At 53.6% G+C, this 13,539-nt stretch overlaps 2 protein-coding genes across 2 annotated transcripts; one reads left to right on the forward strand and one right to left on the reverse strand.

Annotated features, from left to right (window-relative positions):
• Positions 1-2,270: 2,270 nt before the first annotated feature.
• On the forward strand, positions 2,271-7,853 carry LOC108923644 (class I histocompatibility antigen, F10 alpha chain-like). Its single transcript, XM_018734540.2, has 7 exons — positions 2,271-2,881; positions 3,093-3,344; positions 4,881-5,171; positions 5,249-5,365; positions 5,536-5,589; positions 6,617-6,689; positions 7,054-7,853. The coding sequence occupies exons 1-6, from the start codon at positions 2,839-2,841 to the stop codon at positions 6,682-6,684; spliced, it is 825 nt and encodes a 274-aa protein (XP_018590056.1). The 5' UTR covers positions 2,271-2,838; the 3' UTR covers positions 6,685-6,689; positions 7,054-7,853.
• A 568-nt stretch (positions 7,854-8,421) lies between these two features.
• Positions 8,422-13,442, reverse strand: LOC108923681 (immunoglobulin kappa light chain-like). The gene is made up of 5 exons (XM_018734591.2): positions 12,675-13,442; positions 11,736-12,089; positions 10,685-10,999; positions 10,087-10,395; positions 8,422-10,001 (listed from the first exon to the last, which is right to left on the reverse strand). The coding sequence occupies exons 1-5, from the start codon at positions 12,715-12,717 to the stop codon at positions 9,877-9,879; spliced, it is 1,146 nt and encodes a 381-aa protein (XP_018590107.2). The 5' UTR covers positions 12,718-13,442; the 3' UTR covers positions 8,422-9,876.
• Between the last annotated feature and the right edge of the window lie 97 nt (positions 13,443-13,539).

Raw genomic sequence — 13,539 nt, forward strand, 5'->3', positions numbered from 1 at the left:
GAGGCGCCGAGACCCCCGGCATGGAGAAAAGTCAGCCGGACGCCGGGACGGAAACGGAAGCAATAAGAGGCAGGCTGAAGCACGAGCAGAAACCTGTGCGTCATCGCCGCTTCGCTTAGTAGCCTCGTTCCTCGCCGTGCTGCTCTTCAAACCTGCTGCGGTGCGAGAGGGGCTCCGGGGCCTACGCTGGAAACCAGAGCGCGTGGATTAGTTGCACGCAAAACTTGGGGAGAAATCGAAACTCTGCACAGACTGAGGTGCTTTAGGCCAACGGACCGGTAGGTGGTTTAGAAAAAAGTAGAAATAATGCAAATTGACGGTGGACCAATGAAAAAAGTGGAAAAACGAAAAAAGAGCCTAAAGAAGGACTTTGTTCTGCGTGTCCTTCCACCAGGTGCACCAGCGGAGTTTGTTCCCGCACAGACGACGGTGAGCTCTCAAACTTCCCCTCCCAGAACAAAGGGGTCTTTCTTCGTAAGTGACGCCAAAAGGGCGAATCGCTTTGCTGCTTTCGCTCTCGTCTCTCTTTCCCGAACGTCGGGCGCCGGTGGGTGCGGTGACGCCGAGGAGGAGAACCGGCGGAGGCTCGGTGTCCGGCATCGTCGGCATGACTGCGCCTGCGGTGCTGCTCTTGGTCCTGGGCTCCGTTCCCTTGGTCTCTCCGGGTAAGGTGGTACAGTACGGGCCACAGAGCGCCGAAGTGCTGCGTTACGCACTGTGCGTTACATCTCCTGTTAGAGCGACTGCCACCTTGAGCCCGGGGAAAGTGAACCTTGACCGGGGGTCGGGTGGGGGGGGGGGGTAACGGAAGAGCGACGGTGCGACAGTGTGACGGTGACAGCGAAAGTGTGATGTGACAGTAGACGGGGGCCTTTCGCTGGTCTGGGGTCTTTTTTTTTTTTTTTTTTTTTTTTTTTTTTTTTCCTCGCACTTATGACATGGGTGATTGTTCACTGACTCGTCGTGCATTTCGCGATTACGATGAAGGAAGTGCTCCAGCAGAGCTTTTCTCAGACATTCCGAACCCCCGCATCCCCACGGCCGTGAATACGGGGGGGCAGTGTGTGTCGCAACGGCCGTGTTCCCCACACTTCGGTGCAAGAGAAGAAGACCCCTTCAGGTGGGCTATAGGCTGGAAAGCAGCGTTCCTGGGCAGCCTGGCAGATGCAAACACCGAGATGTTGTACCTTCTCTTAGGGGTGGGCTCTATAGGTGGGTGGCACAGCGAGTAGCGCCGCTGTGTCACAGCGCCTGGCTGGTGCGAGTGGATGTGGGTTTGATCCCCGCTCAGCCTCTGTGGGGTCTGCATGTTCTCCACGTGTATGTGTGGGTTTCCTCCGGGTGCTCTGGTTTCCTCCCACACTCCAAAGACATGCTGTTCAGGTTCACCCATAGTGTGAGTGAGAGAGAGAGTGTGTGTGTGTGTTCCACTGATGTGCAGATGAGTGACCCAGTGTAAGTAGTGTATCTAGCAGTGTAAGTCACCGCGGTGAATAAGGTGTGTGGGCTCATAACACTACATAGAGTTCACTAGGAGTCACTCTGGACAAAAGTGTCTGATAAATGAAACAACGTTCATAGTTAGTAGGCCAGCGCCACGCAGTTCTGGATTAAACTCCAGAGCACTGACCTCACCTAATCGATGACCCTCATCGCATCGCGCACCGGCGCCGAAGCCCGTCCGACTCCTCGAAGCTCGGAACGCTCGTTTTGCGCGTTTCCCGTCGATGCGGTCACCAGCCGACGCTCTTGGAAGGAATAATTCGAAAGGTACGTCCCCAGCAGGGCTCTGGGATTTCCCGCACACGCAGTCCACCCACTTCCCATGTTGCGTCGCGCAGAAGTAGCAGGTTTAAGGAAAACGTCTCCGTGATAGCAAGATAAACGCCTTGTTGCGGAGTCCTGAACGGGGGGCTCGTGCTGGCCGTCCGGCTCTACTGGAACTTCAGGCTGGACTGGAAGAGAGAAGGAAGCACAGCTCAGGTGCATGGGCGGGGGATGGGGACACGAAGTTGACGCCATGTTCGAAGCACCGAGATTCGTGGTATGAAACATCTCGCAGGCTGTTGACGGGTAGAGACACGCTCGTTTCCCACAAACATCCCAGCGCACTTTTTACACGGACGCCTTTCCAAATCAGTGTCTACATGCTGGCTGAAGACTCACACGAGTAAACAAAGGACAATCTGAAGAACAACGTAGTCCCTTCACTCTGTCCCCAAAGTGAATGGGGGGGTGGGGGGGCAGCCACTGGCCCTTGGACCTCAGAGGTTTTTCCTCCCTCGACTTTCAGTTGGGAGTTTTTCTTCGTTTCCTCCGTAGCCACTAACGTACTTACAGCTTTATAAAAGCACTGACGATGTACTATAGTGGTTCTGTAGCTTGTTTCCTTGTCCGATGTATTAGTTCCTTTGCTCTGTGTGGTTCTGTGTGGATGCGTGACAAGAATGCTATAAAAATACGCCGAAACGAACCGAATCGAAAGCAGCCAAACTCCAGGAAAAGGTTTCCCTCCGGAAGCGCGGTGGCGGCAGGCGCGCACACATACGGTCACGGAACGTACCGCGTTCCTACCGCGTCACCTGTGGCGTCTCTCCATTGTCTCTTCATGTTCCGACAGAGTCGCACTCGCTGTCCCTGCTGGCGACGCTCATATCCGGAGAGTCGCCGTTCCCAGAGTTCAGCATGTTGCTCAAGGTCAACGACATTCCCGTGGAATACGGCGATTCCGTCGTCAACGGGGCCGTTTCTCTGAGACACTGGTCGACGTACGACACTGGCGTCGAGCAGCCGGGGGTCAGACTCGCTACCGGGGATCTCTACTAGACTCACGTGAAAATGAATTTACGTCGCCTGATGAAGCACTTCAACCACACCCAAGGTGAGAGCGCCGCATGGCGATAAACGCGGTAAAAGAGCAGTGCATTCTGGGACAGACCACTGAGCCAACCGTGAGCTCGGTGCGTAGAGCAGTGGCCGGAGGGAGACGGCTCGCTCCGCATCGCCGTACCGCGTGCGGTGGACAAATACCCCGCCGCTCGCAGCCCAGAGTCGAACCGTCTTCGATCAACGGCTGCTTGTCTTTTTTTCAGGAATCCGTGTTTATCAGACACTGACCGCATGCGATGAGACCAAGTTTGTCATTGTGGACGCCTACGACGGCGAGGAGGTGCGCAGCTACGACTTCCAGCAGCACACGTTCCACGCTCGTCTGCCTGAGATCCTGTGGACGAAGGTGCAAATGGAAGCGACTAAAGTGGCCTCTACAAACGTCTTCCATCCTCTGTGCGTGAGGACCTTGAAGAGATATCTGCGCATGGACAAGAACGTTCTCCTGAGGAAAGGTAACTCCAGACTCTTTGCAATCCTCCCGCTGCGCTTCGGGGGCCCCGGGTTCCTCGGCCGACGGCGACTTCGCCGACTTTGGAGGAGCTGGACACGCATCTTGCTGGGATCAACAAATGAGTCCAGGATGAGTTCAATAATTTAGAGGAAATCTGTGCAGATCTTGCCAGTCCTTCCACGTGACCGACAGAATCGGGCAAAATTCGGCCCGTTGTCTCAACCCTGAGCGCACGTCACGTTCGGCTCGGTACTTTCATTTCGCAGTTCCACGTACGCTCGTCAGAGTTTCCTCTCAGGCTCCAGGTGCCTGTGTCAGTGACCGTTGCGCTGCTTCCGCTCTGGAAAAGGCTCTTGGTGTCCCTTCTTCTTTCGTCATCACAGCTTCGTTACGCTGAAAGCGTTGAGAACGTCAAGAACGTCCAGTTCATATTGGCGTCCAATTGAATGACCGGTTCATCACCGTTGGACGTGTTGCTGAGCCCGGCTCCTGAGCACTTGGCTGCTGCTCCATGTGCTTCTACTCCATGTGCTGCTGCTCCATGTGCTCCTCCAGTAGCGTAATTTCCTCTCAATGATGTCTGCAAAATTGTCTACAAAAGGTCTCCCTGGAGCACATTTCCCTGAAATGCATTTGACTCATAATTGTTTCAGTCAAGAGTGTGAAGCTGAACTAACCGTGAAAGAAATTTTCTTCTTCCCGTTCAGCTGTAGGAGACACCGAAAGAAATGCACTCAGACACACGAAGACTTTTCACAGCCTTGGAAATTGGGTCGATCGGTTTTCATTGCCTGCTTTTATTTTCCGAGCTCATACATAATTCGTTTCAGAGCGAAACAATGAGGCACATTAGTAACTTTCCACTTGTTGGGTCTCTCAACTTCATTCTTTATCGGTTTCTGTTCTTTTCGTGGAAGCAGAAGCAGTTGATACCCCACCGCTCGCTGACCTACTGGCCTCTTTTCATATCCTATCTCACACATACAGGCACCACCTCGTCCTGGACGTGTCTTGTCACTTCTGGGCGTCACAACAAGCTTGTTTGTTAGTACTTGTCCTCCTTAGTTAAGTCACGACACATCTATGCGTACATTTTAATTTTTAAACACGTATAATCAAAGCGGGGGGCGCAGCGGTGCGGTGGGTTGGACCGGGCCCTGCTCTCCGGTGGGTCTGGGGTTCGAGTCCCGCTTGGGGTGCCTTGCGACGGACTGGCGTCCCGTCCTGGGTGTGTCCCCTCTAACCTTACGCCCTGTGTTGCCGAGTTAGGCTCTGGCTCCCTGTGACCCCGTATGGGACAAGTGGTTCAGAGTGTGTGTGTGTGTGTGTGTGTGTGTGTGTGTGTGTGTGTGTGTGTGTGTGTGTGTGTGTGTGTGTGCGGTTCCATTCTGTGTCCTGTCCTTGTCAGGACAACATGAAGAAAACATGTCAAGGCAGAATTATTATTGCCTAATGTCAGAAAACACTGTTGTAATGAATAAGAAGCTTTTCGTACGAGAGAACAGCGTAGACATCTCATCGGTCGCTGACCCCACAGAGCGTCCCAGAGTGAGGGTCATACGGAAGACAGAGCCGGACAGCGGAAGGACACGGGTGAGCTGCGTGGCCACCGGCTTCTATCCCCGACGCGTCAACGTGACCCTGCTGAGGGACGACCGGCCCGTCCCAGACCGGGAGCTCACGGGAGGAGAGGTGCTGCCCAACGGAGACGGGACCTACCAGCTGAGAAGGAGTCTGAGTGTCAGTGAGGAGGAGCTGAGAGAGAGACACCGCTACACCTGTACTGTGTCGCACCTGAGTGTGGACAACAAGCTGGACGTCAACTGGGGTAAGACACCTGTACGCCTGGACTGTATATGAGTTGTGATCTATATGAACCGTGTGTGTTCATGCTGTATGTTCCAGAAGCAGAAGCTCCTGCAGACACCGTGCTCGTCAGCGCAGTTCTCATCGCTGTCCTGGGTCTCACTGCACTCATCATCATCACAGCCACTGTCCTCTGGAGGAGGAGGAGACACGCTGGTGAGGAGGACGAGGGCTGCGGTTCAATGATGGACGGATCTGTGCCTCCCATATTAATCCATTACAGAGTCGCACTTTGTAACAAGACGACGTTGTCCAGTGGGTTTTTCATAGCTCAGCAAGACACACAGGCTGTCCTCTCCAGTCCGCACCCTGTGATGTCTTTTCAGGTCTCCAGAGTTGCTGTGGACCAGCTGCTGGTGTTCAGTACAGTGCAGCCCAGAGTGAGTACCGCACCTACAGTGTGACCGTACACTAATAATACATGTACAGTCTAAAGAGATGAAGGTACCAGAGCCACACCTGGCTGGGAGTGTCACACCTTGGTCCCTCTGATAGAGCGACGGTGATGGGAAAAAGTCTGTTCTCCGCCTGCAAAGTTTGATTTGAAGCATAATAAGCTATGCAGGTGGGTTTGGATAATTCCACAAGTAACCCTGGGGATGAATACACACACACACACACACACATTTTCGGAACCGCTTGTCCCATACGGGGTCACGGGGAACCGGAGCCTAACCCGGCAACTCAGGGCGTAAGGCTGGAGGGGGAGGGGACACACCCAGGACGGGACGCCAGTCCGCCGCAAGGCACCCCAAGCGGGACTCAAACCGCAGACCCACCGGAGAGCAGGACTACGGTCCAACCCACTGCGCCACCGCGCCCCCTTCGGGGATGAATACAATATTGTCATTTCCTAGAGAGGTAACGGTGAGCACGCAGTGTCTCTGGATTCCGTCCCACGTGTTGCAGCTTTGGGCAGAAATAGCAGCATTTTACATGTTCCATCCGTGTCCTCATGGCCCCACGTGTGACCCACTCGTACACGAAGCGCTGCTTCAGCGCTCTAACGCTGTCTTGCATTCAGTCTTTGCGTCATTGTCCAGTTTCAGTCCCCTTTCATGTCTCTGACACACGCGCGCACATGATTCTCCAGCATTCTGCGATACATTGTGCAATTCCTGCTCGATGCGGTGAAAGCAGGTCGCCCAGGGCCCGAAGGCCCGAAGCCCCTCCGAGCCATTTTCTGCACTTGGTGTGAGGTGCTTGTGCGCCAAGGATTTGCTTCGCGGCCACACGCTTCCTCCCTTGACTCATTTCTACAGCACATTTTGCTGAAGAAGTCATGTTCTGAACCCAGGTGACCTTCCGCACACTTCTCACCTGCTTTCTTTCCCTCCCTCTTGTCCTGACCGCCTTGAACACAAACGTGTATCTGCTCTGCGGTTACTGACTTGTGCAAATTAACAGCGACTGCGGGAAGAGATGCCTGTGGATCCTGTGATGTCAGCGTGAAGAACCTTCAGCAGATGGACTGAAACTGGTGGGTCGAGTCTTCTCTTTAGTGCGTTACTGGCCATGTGGATTTTTTCCTCTTGTAAATGATCCTTTGTAAGTACAGATCTCTCCAGCTCATGTACGGTGTAAATGTTCATGCACCGGAACTTTATGAGTTTTATGCAGCTACTCGAGCGATGAACGTTGGTGCATCAAGAGGAAAGTAACAAACTAGGTTTGCTCAAGAATCGCGCGTCTGCAGCTACGTCTCTTTCTCCTAATGTAACGAACACATCGTATTTCCTCTGAGATGTTCGTCGCTTTAGAGAAAAGCGTGTGATAAATGAGTACATGAAAATGTAAATGTGCAGTGATTTGCATGTTTCCCATGTTTTTATTTCCTCTCCTAGATATGTGGGTATCGGAAGTCTTTCTCCCTGGGTCTTCTCGGAGCTCCCTTGACCTCGGCATCATGCGTTCCCTCTCACCGGTGCGGTTCATTTAAGAGCAAAGCGACGTTCTCATGTTTACGCGAAAGTTCTCGGTCCCCGAAGCGTCTCCAAGAGCCATCGGTGTCCTGTGTGCATCGTGTGTGCTTTTCTTTCTATTTTACTCACGGCCTCGTGTTACGCTTTCTTTCTATTGTGCGAGAGTGTGACGTCCAGCTCTACAACGGCAAGGCTCGCAGCCCAATAATGTGCAGTACAGTCCCGTTCCAGTCTGGAAAACGTACGGCCTTCCACGCGTCTAGTGCTTTTACTCGTGAGATCTTCGTGAAGCTGCAATTATAACTACGAGTTGAGTCCGAGTACGGACGTCCCTCGCGTATCGAGCACGGTTTGTTCCGAAAATGGGCTCGTAAGGTGAATCTCATCAAACTCAAGTGACATCGGTTCAACTGGGAAAGTAATTTCATTCCTGAACCAGAAAAGTTACATTTTTTTTTTTTCTGACACAACATGAAAAAATAATTTCTTGTGTTTTAGACACTGAGAAAATGAATTCAAGTCCAAGTTTACTGTTGAACGGCACTTCTTGTCATTTCTGGAATCGTGTTCATAACCCCTCTCTGCTGGACTGTCAGTAAAGTTGCCTTTGCGATGAACAAATGGCGACTCGCTAAGTTTTAACCGATAGGTAAGACCTTCCTTTGCCTCTTCAGCTTCTTTTAGCACTTTTCTGTTGTTTTTATTTTTGTGTTACAGCTCATTTTTATGATACTTGATGGTTGTAAAGTACGATAGTCAGCATCTCAGAGATGCTTGTGAGTGACAAACAACCTGTGAAACGATCCAGATGCACAGGACAGCTGTCGCTCCACGTCTGCGTTCGCTGCGCTCCTATTTTCTACTGGAATTTGTTCTCCTGTGCTGCTCCTTGTGTGTATGAGCTGACAGCTTGTGAATTTTAGGCTGCAAATGAAGAACATGTTCCCAAATTTTGACTTTGTAATTCAGTTCAATTCAATTTATTTTTTCTAGAGCACTCTTCTCACGCAGTGACACAGAGCGCTTTAACACAGGCATAAAGCAAGAAAAACAGATACAAACAAAGACAGTCGAGTAATGGCTACTATAATAAAGTACTTTTATAGAGCCATAAGTATACCTACTGGCCACCGGGGAAAGGAACAAAAACTCCCAACTGGAGGTTGAGGGAGGAAAAAAAAAAAACCTCTGGGGATCCACGGGCCAGTGGTTGCCCACCCCCCTGGGCATTCTAGAAAGTAACAATTTGTAAGCCAGTGTGTAACAAGTAATAATGATAATGTTGGTAAATTGCATCTTGGATCCCCAGCTCGGCACGGAACGTCTCGATTCGTCACGGCAGTTTTGTAATACGACTGCTTGTTATTATAGTGCACCGAATGTCACAATCAGTGTTTTCCAGTAGTGAGGAGTGAGCAAGATATTTAACTTTTAGTGATTAAGTACTTATTTAATTACAAATGACAACAAACACCTGTGGTCCACTGCTTCAGCCTTTATTACACAAATGTTTTGCGAACCATTAAAAGTACAGTAGTCAACGTGGTACAGCACAGTCCAGGACAGAGAGGCCCCCGGAGAACAACGAAGTACTCGGCCGCTCGTTTAACGTCACCGGGGAAATGTCCTGCAGGGGAGCTCCTATTTACCAGGAATACACACGGGGGGGAAGCAACCAGAGCACCCAGGGCCTGCAGGAAGGAGGTCCTTCAAGGCGGACGGAGACACGACCCTGAGGCGTGCAGCGTTTGTGCGGTTCGTGTGCGCATAAATCAACCAAACTCAGCGCGTGCACGTGACACGGAGCTTTCTGGAACCGGCAGGCTGCGCTCATTTGAGCTAAGTCGTGTTTGTCGGGGAGGTGAACGCGATACTACGCTACCGCTGGACACGCGTGCTGTAGACAAAGGCAGACACGTCCACATAGCAGACGAGCGAATGACGAGGGCGATCTGCGTCTCGGGGCCACGGAGCCTCGCCGAGGGCCGAGTGCTGAGCGCCCTCCTCGGGGTCGGTGTCTCGCGGACGTTTGTCTCAGCCATCAGCGAGTCAGTTTAACGAGTAATTGCTTTGATGGAGGGGAGGAAATCGCAAACGCAAAATCACTCAGCAGGCCATGCCAGCGACACTTTGAGCAACTTGTTTTTGTCCCATGAGGGCACTTTGGGTCCAAATCGCTCAAAGAGACGCGGAATGAGGCTGGAGACCAAGTGGTCTTGCTGTCGAACCTCAGGGGCTCACAGGCTCCAGCTCTAGCTCTTTCCACCTGGAGCTTGTGGGTGACAGACCAGAGCAAACGAGACGCCCTGCGTCCCTCGTCCCTCATCCCTCGCGCCCGCGCTCGTCTGGAGCTGCGGAGCATCTCGGCACGTGGCAACTCGCTCTTACCAGCAGTGGTGTGGAGCACAGGTCCGACGGGGAGGTGGAGCCTGGGGGCCATTTCGGCGCCGAGAGCCTCCCGCTGAGCTCTTAGGCGCTTTCACCTTGTTCGCGGTACCACTGGAGTAAAGGTGGGCTGCGAACCGCCTGCACTGCGGTTTACATGTACCGTACCTCAACTATTCAGTAAAAGAGCTTGTCAAACTGTACACGGCGTCTCTTCCCGGGAGCGGCTCCAGCCGTGTCCTCCTGTCTCTCGAGTCCCCCGTTCCTGCCCAGTCCCACACTGCGCACGTGTGTCAGTCGCTCCATGAGCGTTTGGGTCACATCCCAGGAGGGCGCGTCTGCCGCGCGTGGAACTGCCGGTCAGCGCGCGTCGTCCCCCTCTGGTCGGTGGCTGCGGGCTCCCCGGTGACGGCTGCTCCAGATGTGCATGCCGGCGACAGTGAGCGTAAAGAGAGGGTACGTGACCCACCTCGCCGACAGGGACGCTGGAAGACAGGTTCGAAATGCACCGCTTAGTCGGCGAACGGTTAGCGGACGGCGAGCTCCGCCAACGGAGAGCTGCTCCCTTACCGGGCGAGAGCGCCTCCACCTGGATCTCCTGCTCCTGGGACCAGTGCACGTTGGAGGCCACGCAAGCGTAGAGGCCCGAGTCGAGGGCTCCCAGCGGGTCAAGCGTCAGGGTCGCGTTGCTGTGGAGACCCTCTGCCCGCACGGCTCTGTGCGGGTCAAACCACTGCACGCGGGACGGAGGGGAGCTCTCCACCACGCAGCGCAGCTCCAGGAAGCTCCCGACGGGGGCGCTGGCGTACCACCCGGAGAGCGGGGAGAAGTGGCCGAGTGGCGAGGAGCGCTGGAACACCTCCTGGTTTGTGGGGCCATCTGCAGCGTGGGACATAAGGGTCAAGGTGCCTCACCAGTAGGTTATAGGGTTCAGCTGCAGCTAGGGGAGATGTCAGGAGGCCCATAAACTGTCAGGATGAGCAGCACAAGAGCAGGATGGACCTTCAGAGTAGCTCCCATCTTGAGTCACAGCTCATGTTCTTACCTGATGTGTTCTTTACTGAAGTGCCTCACCTTAACTTCCCTGATGAAGACTAAAAGTAAAACGGGGCCCCGGGACCTTAACCACCCCCCGACTTCCTGGTTCGCCGACTGTGGCGTCGCTTACATTTCAGAAGGAAGTTGAAGTCCTTCGTGATGGGTGACCGCAGAGTGCTGTGGTTCACCTGGCAGCTGTACCGAACCCGGTGGTCAGCAGCTCTGGGGTGGAGGTCCAGGTAGCCGGTCATCCTGAAGCCGGGACCGGGCGCGGCCCGCTCCGAGCTCCACTTGGCCCCGCTGGTCACCGTCCTGTTGGTGGGGTACAGCCACGCGATGCTGACGCCTTTCGGGTGGTAGCCGCTGACTTCGCAGGTCAACGTGAGCGTCCGCCCCTTGAGCACCACTTCCTGTGTGCTCGGCGCAATGCTGACTGAAGGGGGCGCTGCGGAGACGCAGTGAGCAGCACAGCGGTTCAGTGCTGAACAAACCCAGGAAATGCGATCTCTCTCTCACACTCTCTCACACACACACACACACACACACACACACACACACACACACACAGTGGCTGAAACCACGTCTCCCAAGAGGGGCTACAGCGAACCAGAGCCCAACCCGACAACACAGGGCTGGAGGGGGAAGGGACACACCCAGGACAGGACGCCATTCCACCGCAAGGCACCCCAAGTGGGACTCGAACCCCAGACCCACCAGAGAGCAGGACCCGGCCAGACCCGCCTCACCGCCACCCCCCTACAGGAAATATAATTTTTTCTTAGAGCACTTCCTGCTGCTTTTTGTGTCCTTAATAGTAGTAAAATAAACCAGCAACGGTTTTATCTCTCAACCTGTGCAGCGGGAGTCAAAAAAACCTTTTTAAACACACACACACATTTTCGGAACCGCTTGTCCCATACGGGGTCGCGGGGAACCGGAGCCTAACCCGGCAACACAGGGCGTAAGGCCGGAGGGGGGAGAGGACACACCCAGGATGGGACACCAGTCCATCGCAAGGCACCCCAAGCGGGACTCGAACCCCAGACCCACTGGAGAGCAGGATCCGGTCCAACCCACTGCGCCCCCTGCAAATGAAATATTTACTGAAATACTGACTTAGTTTTATCCTGTTTGTTCATTTGTAATGTAATCACACCCAGCTGCGGTCGAGGACCCCTCACCGTGGACGTCCAGCTGGGTCCCGGGACCGAGGCCGGAGGACGACCGACCCGGGGCAGGGATGGTCACCTCGCACCTGTAGGTACCGGAGTGTGTGAGCTCCACGCTGCCGAAGTGCCCCAGGATGTTGAACTGGCTGACGTTGGTGTCTGGGATGAAGGTCTGGGTGAGGTTGCTCTTTATGTCCAGCCGCTTAGGCTCCGCCCCCTGCCCAGCATCCACCCGAACCCACCGGTAGAAGATCTTCCTGTCGTTGGCCAGGCTGTGGTTGAAGAGACAGGAGAGCGACGTGGCTGAGCCCCGCAGGACCTGCACGCGTGCCGGCTGCCGGATGGGGATGCGTGAGGCCTGGAGCCCTGCGGAAACAGACACACACAAGTACACATGCCCAGATGACACAGAATTTACACACAGAGCAGGAAGACATACTATATGCACTTTTCATTACACATTTTCCTGACACTTTTCTCCACAGCAACTTACAGCTGTTTACCGGTTTACACAGCTGGGTAATTTTACTGCAGCCATCAGGGTAAGTATGTTGCTCAATGCTATGACAGCTAGAGGTGGGATGTGAACCTGTGACCTTTGGATCCAAAAGCAGCATCTCTAACCACTGCACTAGCAACTGTCCTGCACATGTATTTTCTTTTCTGAAGTACATTGTACTCCAGCAAAAAGTAGTAACAAAAACTATGTAAATGTGGTACAGCAGAGAGCATAACGGTTGAAGCTGCTGCCTTAGGGGCTCGAACCCGAGTCAGGTCTAAGTAAGTGATGAGTAAAAATTACAGTACTCTATATATAGGGATAAAATTAGAGAGCGAGGGGAAGGAGTCGACGCCCAGAGAAACAACCAGCAGCGCGAGTGGTGGCGGCGGCGGCGGCGGCGGCGGCGGCACCCATGACCCCCAGCACTCAGCTCATCCAGCACTACGTACCTGTGAGCAGCAGGAGAAGCCGCCACGCCGGGGTCTTCCTCATCTCTGCCGGCCTCCCGCGGGGAGTCGGCACAAAAGAGCGCCGGCTGACAGCCGTTTACAGGAAGCGCGTGTCTCGTCCGCCTCGCTGACGGGAAGTGGGGGGATACCGCATTCTCGCACTTTACCGCGTCACAGCCGGTGCGCGTGGGCTGCGGCCTGGGCTGCGGAGCCTTAACTCCCCCAACCCACGGACACGCATCCAGCCGGAACACTTTGGCAGTTCTGGATAAACGCAAAGCATCCCGTCGACGCCGACTGTACGGGTATCGTAGGGATTCTTTAACCTCGCGCTTTCCTCGTATCGTCACGTCTTTCTTGCTCAGAGTAACGTCCGATTCGCACCAGCTCTGCTCATCGGTGCCGACAGTCGTCGTTCTTCAAAGGTACAACGGCAGGTGGCGTAGTCTTTAAGGGCGACGCCTTTTTCTCCAAAGGTCCCCCTGTTGAATTGTATCTCCTCCTGCAGTCCCTTTAATCAAGGTACTTACCTTGACGTGAGATAGATAGTAAAAATGACCTTGTTGTGAAGAAGAAGAGTAAATCAATGTAAAGTTTGGTTCACCTAACCTCTAGTACCGTAGTGGTTAACGCTGTCACTTCACTCTGGAAGGACCCAGGTTCGATGATCAAGATACTTAACTGGTGATGCAGTAAAGATGACGCTACTGTGTAAATGTGTACATCGCTGTAAATTGCTTTGAAGAATGAATAAAACACTAGTCATCATAGACAAAGGTGTCAAGGAAATTAATGTTAGCATCCAATAAATAATAATAATAATAATTTTATTTTTTTTTTTTCCTAGAGCGCTCTTCTCACGCAG

This window comes from Scleropages formosus, chromosome 18, assembly GCF_900964775.1.
Source record: "Scleropages formosus chromosome 18, fSclFor1.1, whole genome shotgun sequence".
Classification (NCBI taxonomy): Eukaryota; Metazoa; Chordata; class Actinopteri; order Osteoglossiformes; family Osteoglossidae; genus Scleropages; species Scleropages formosus.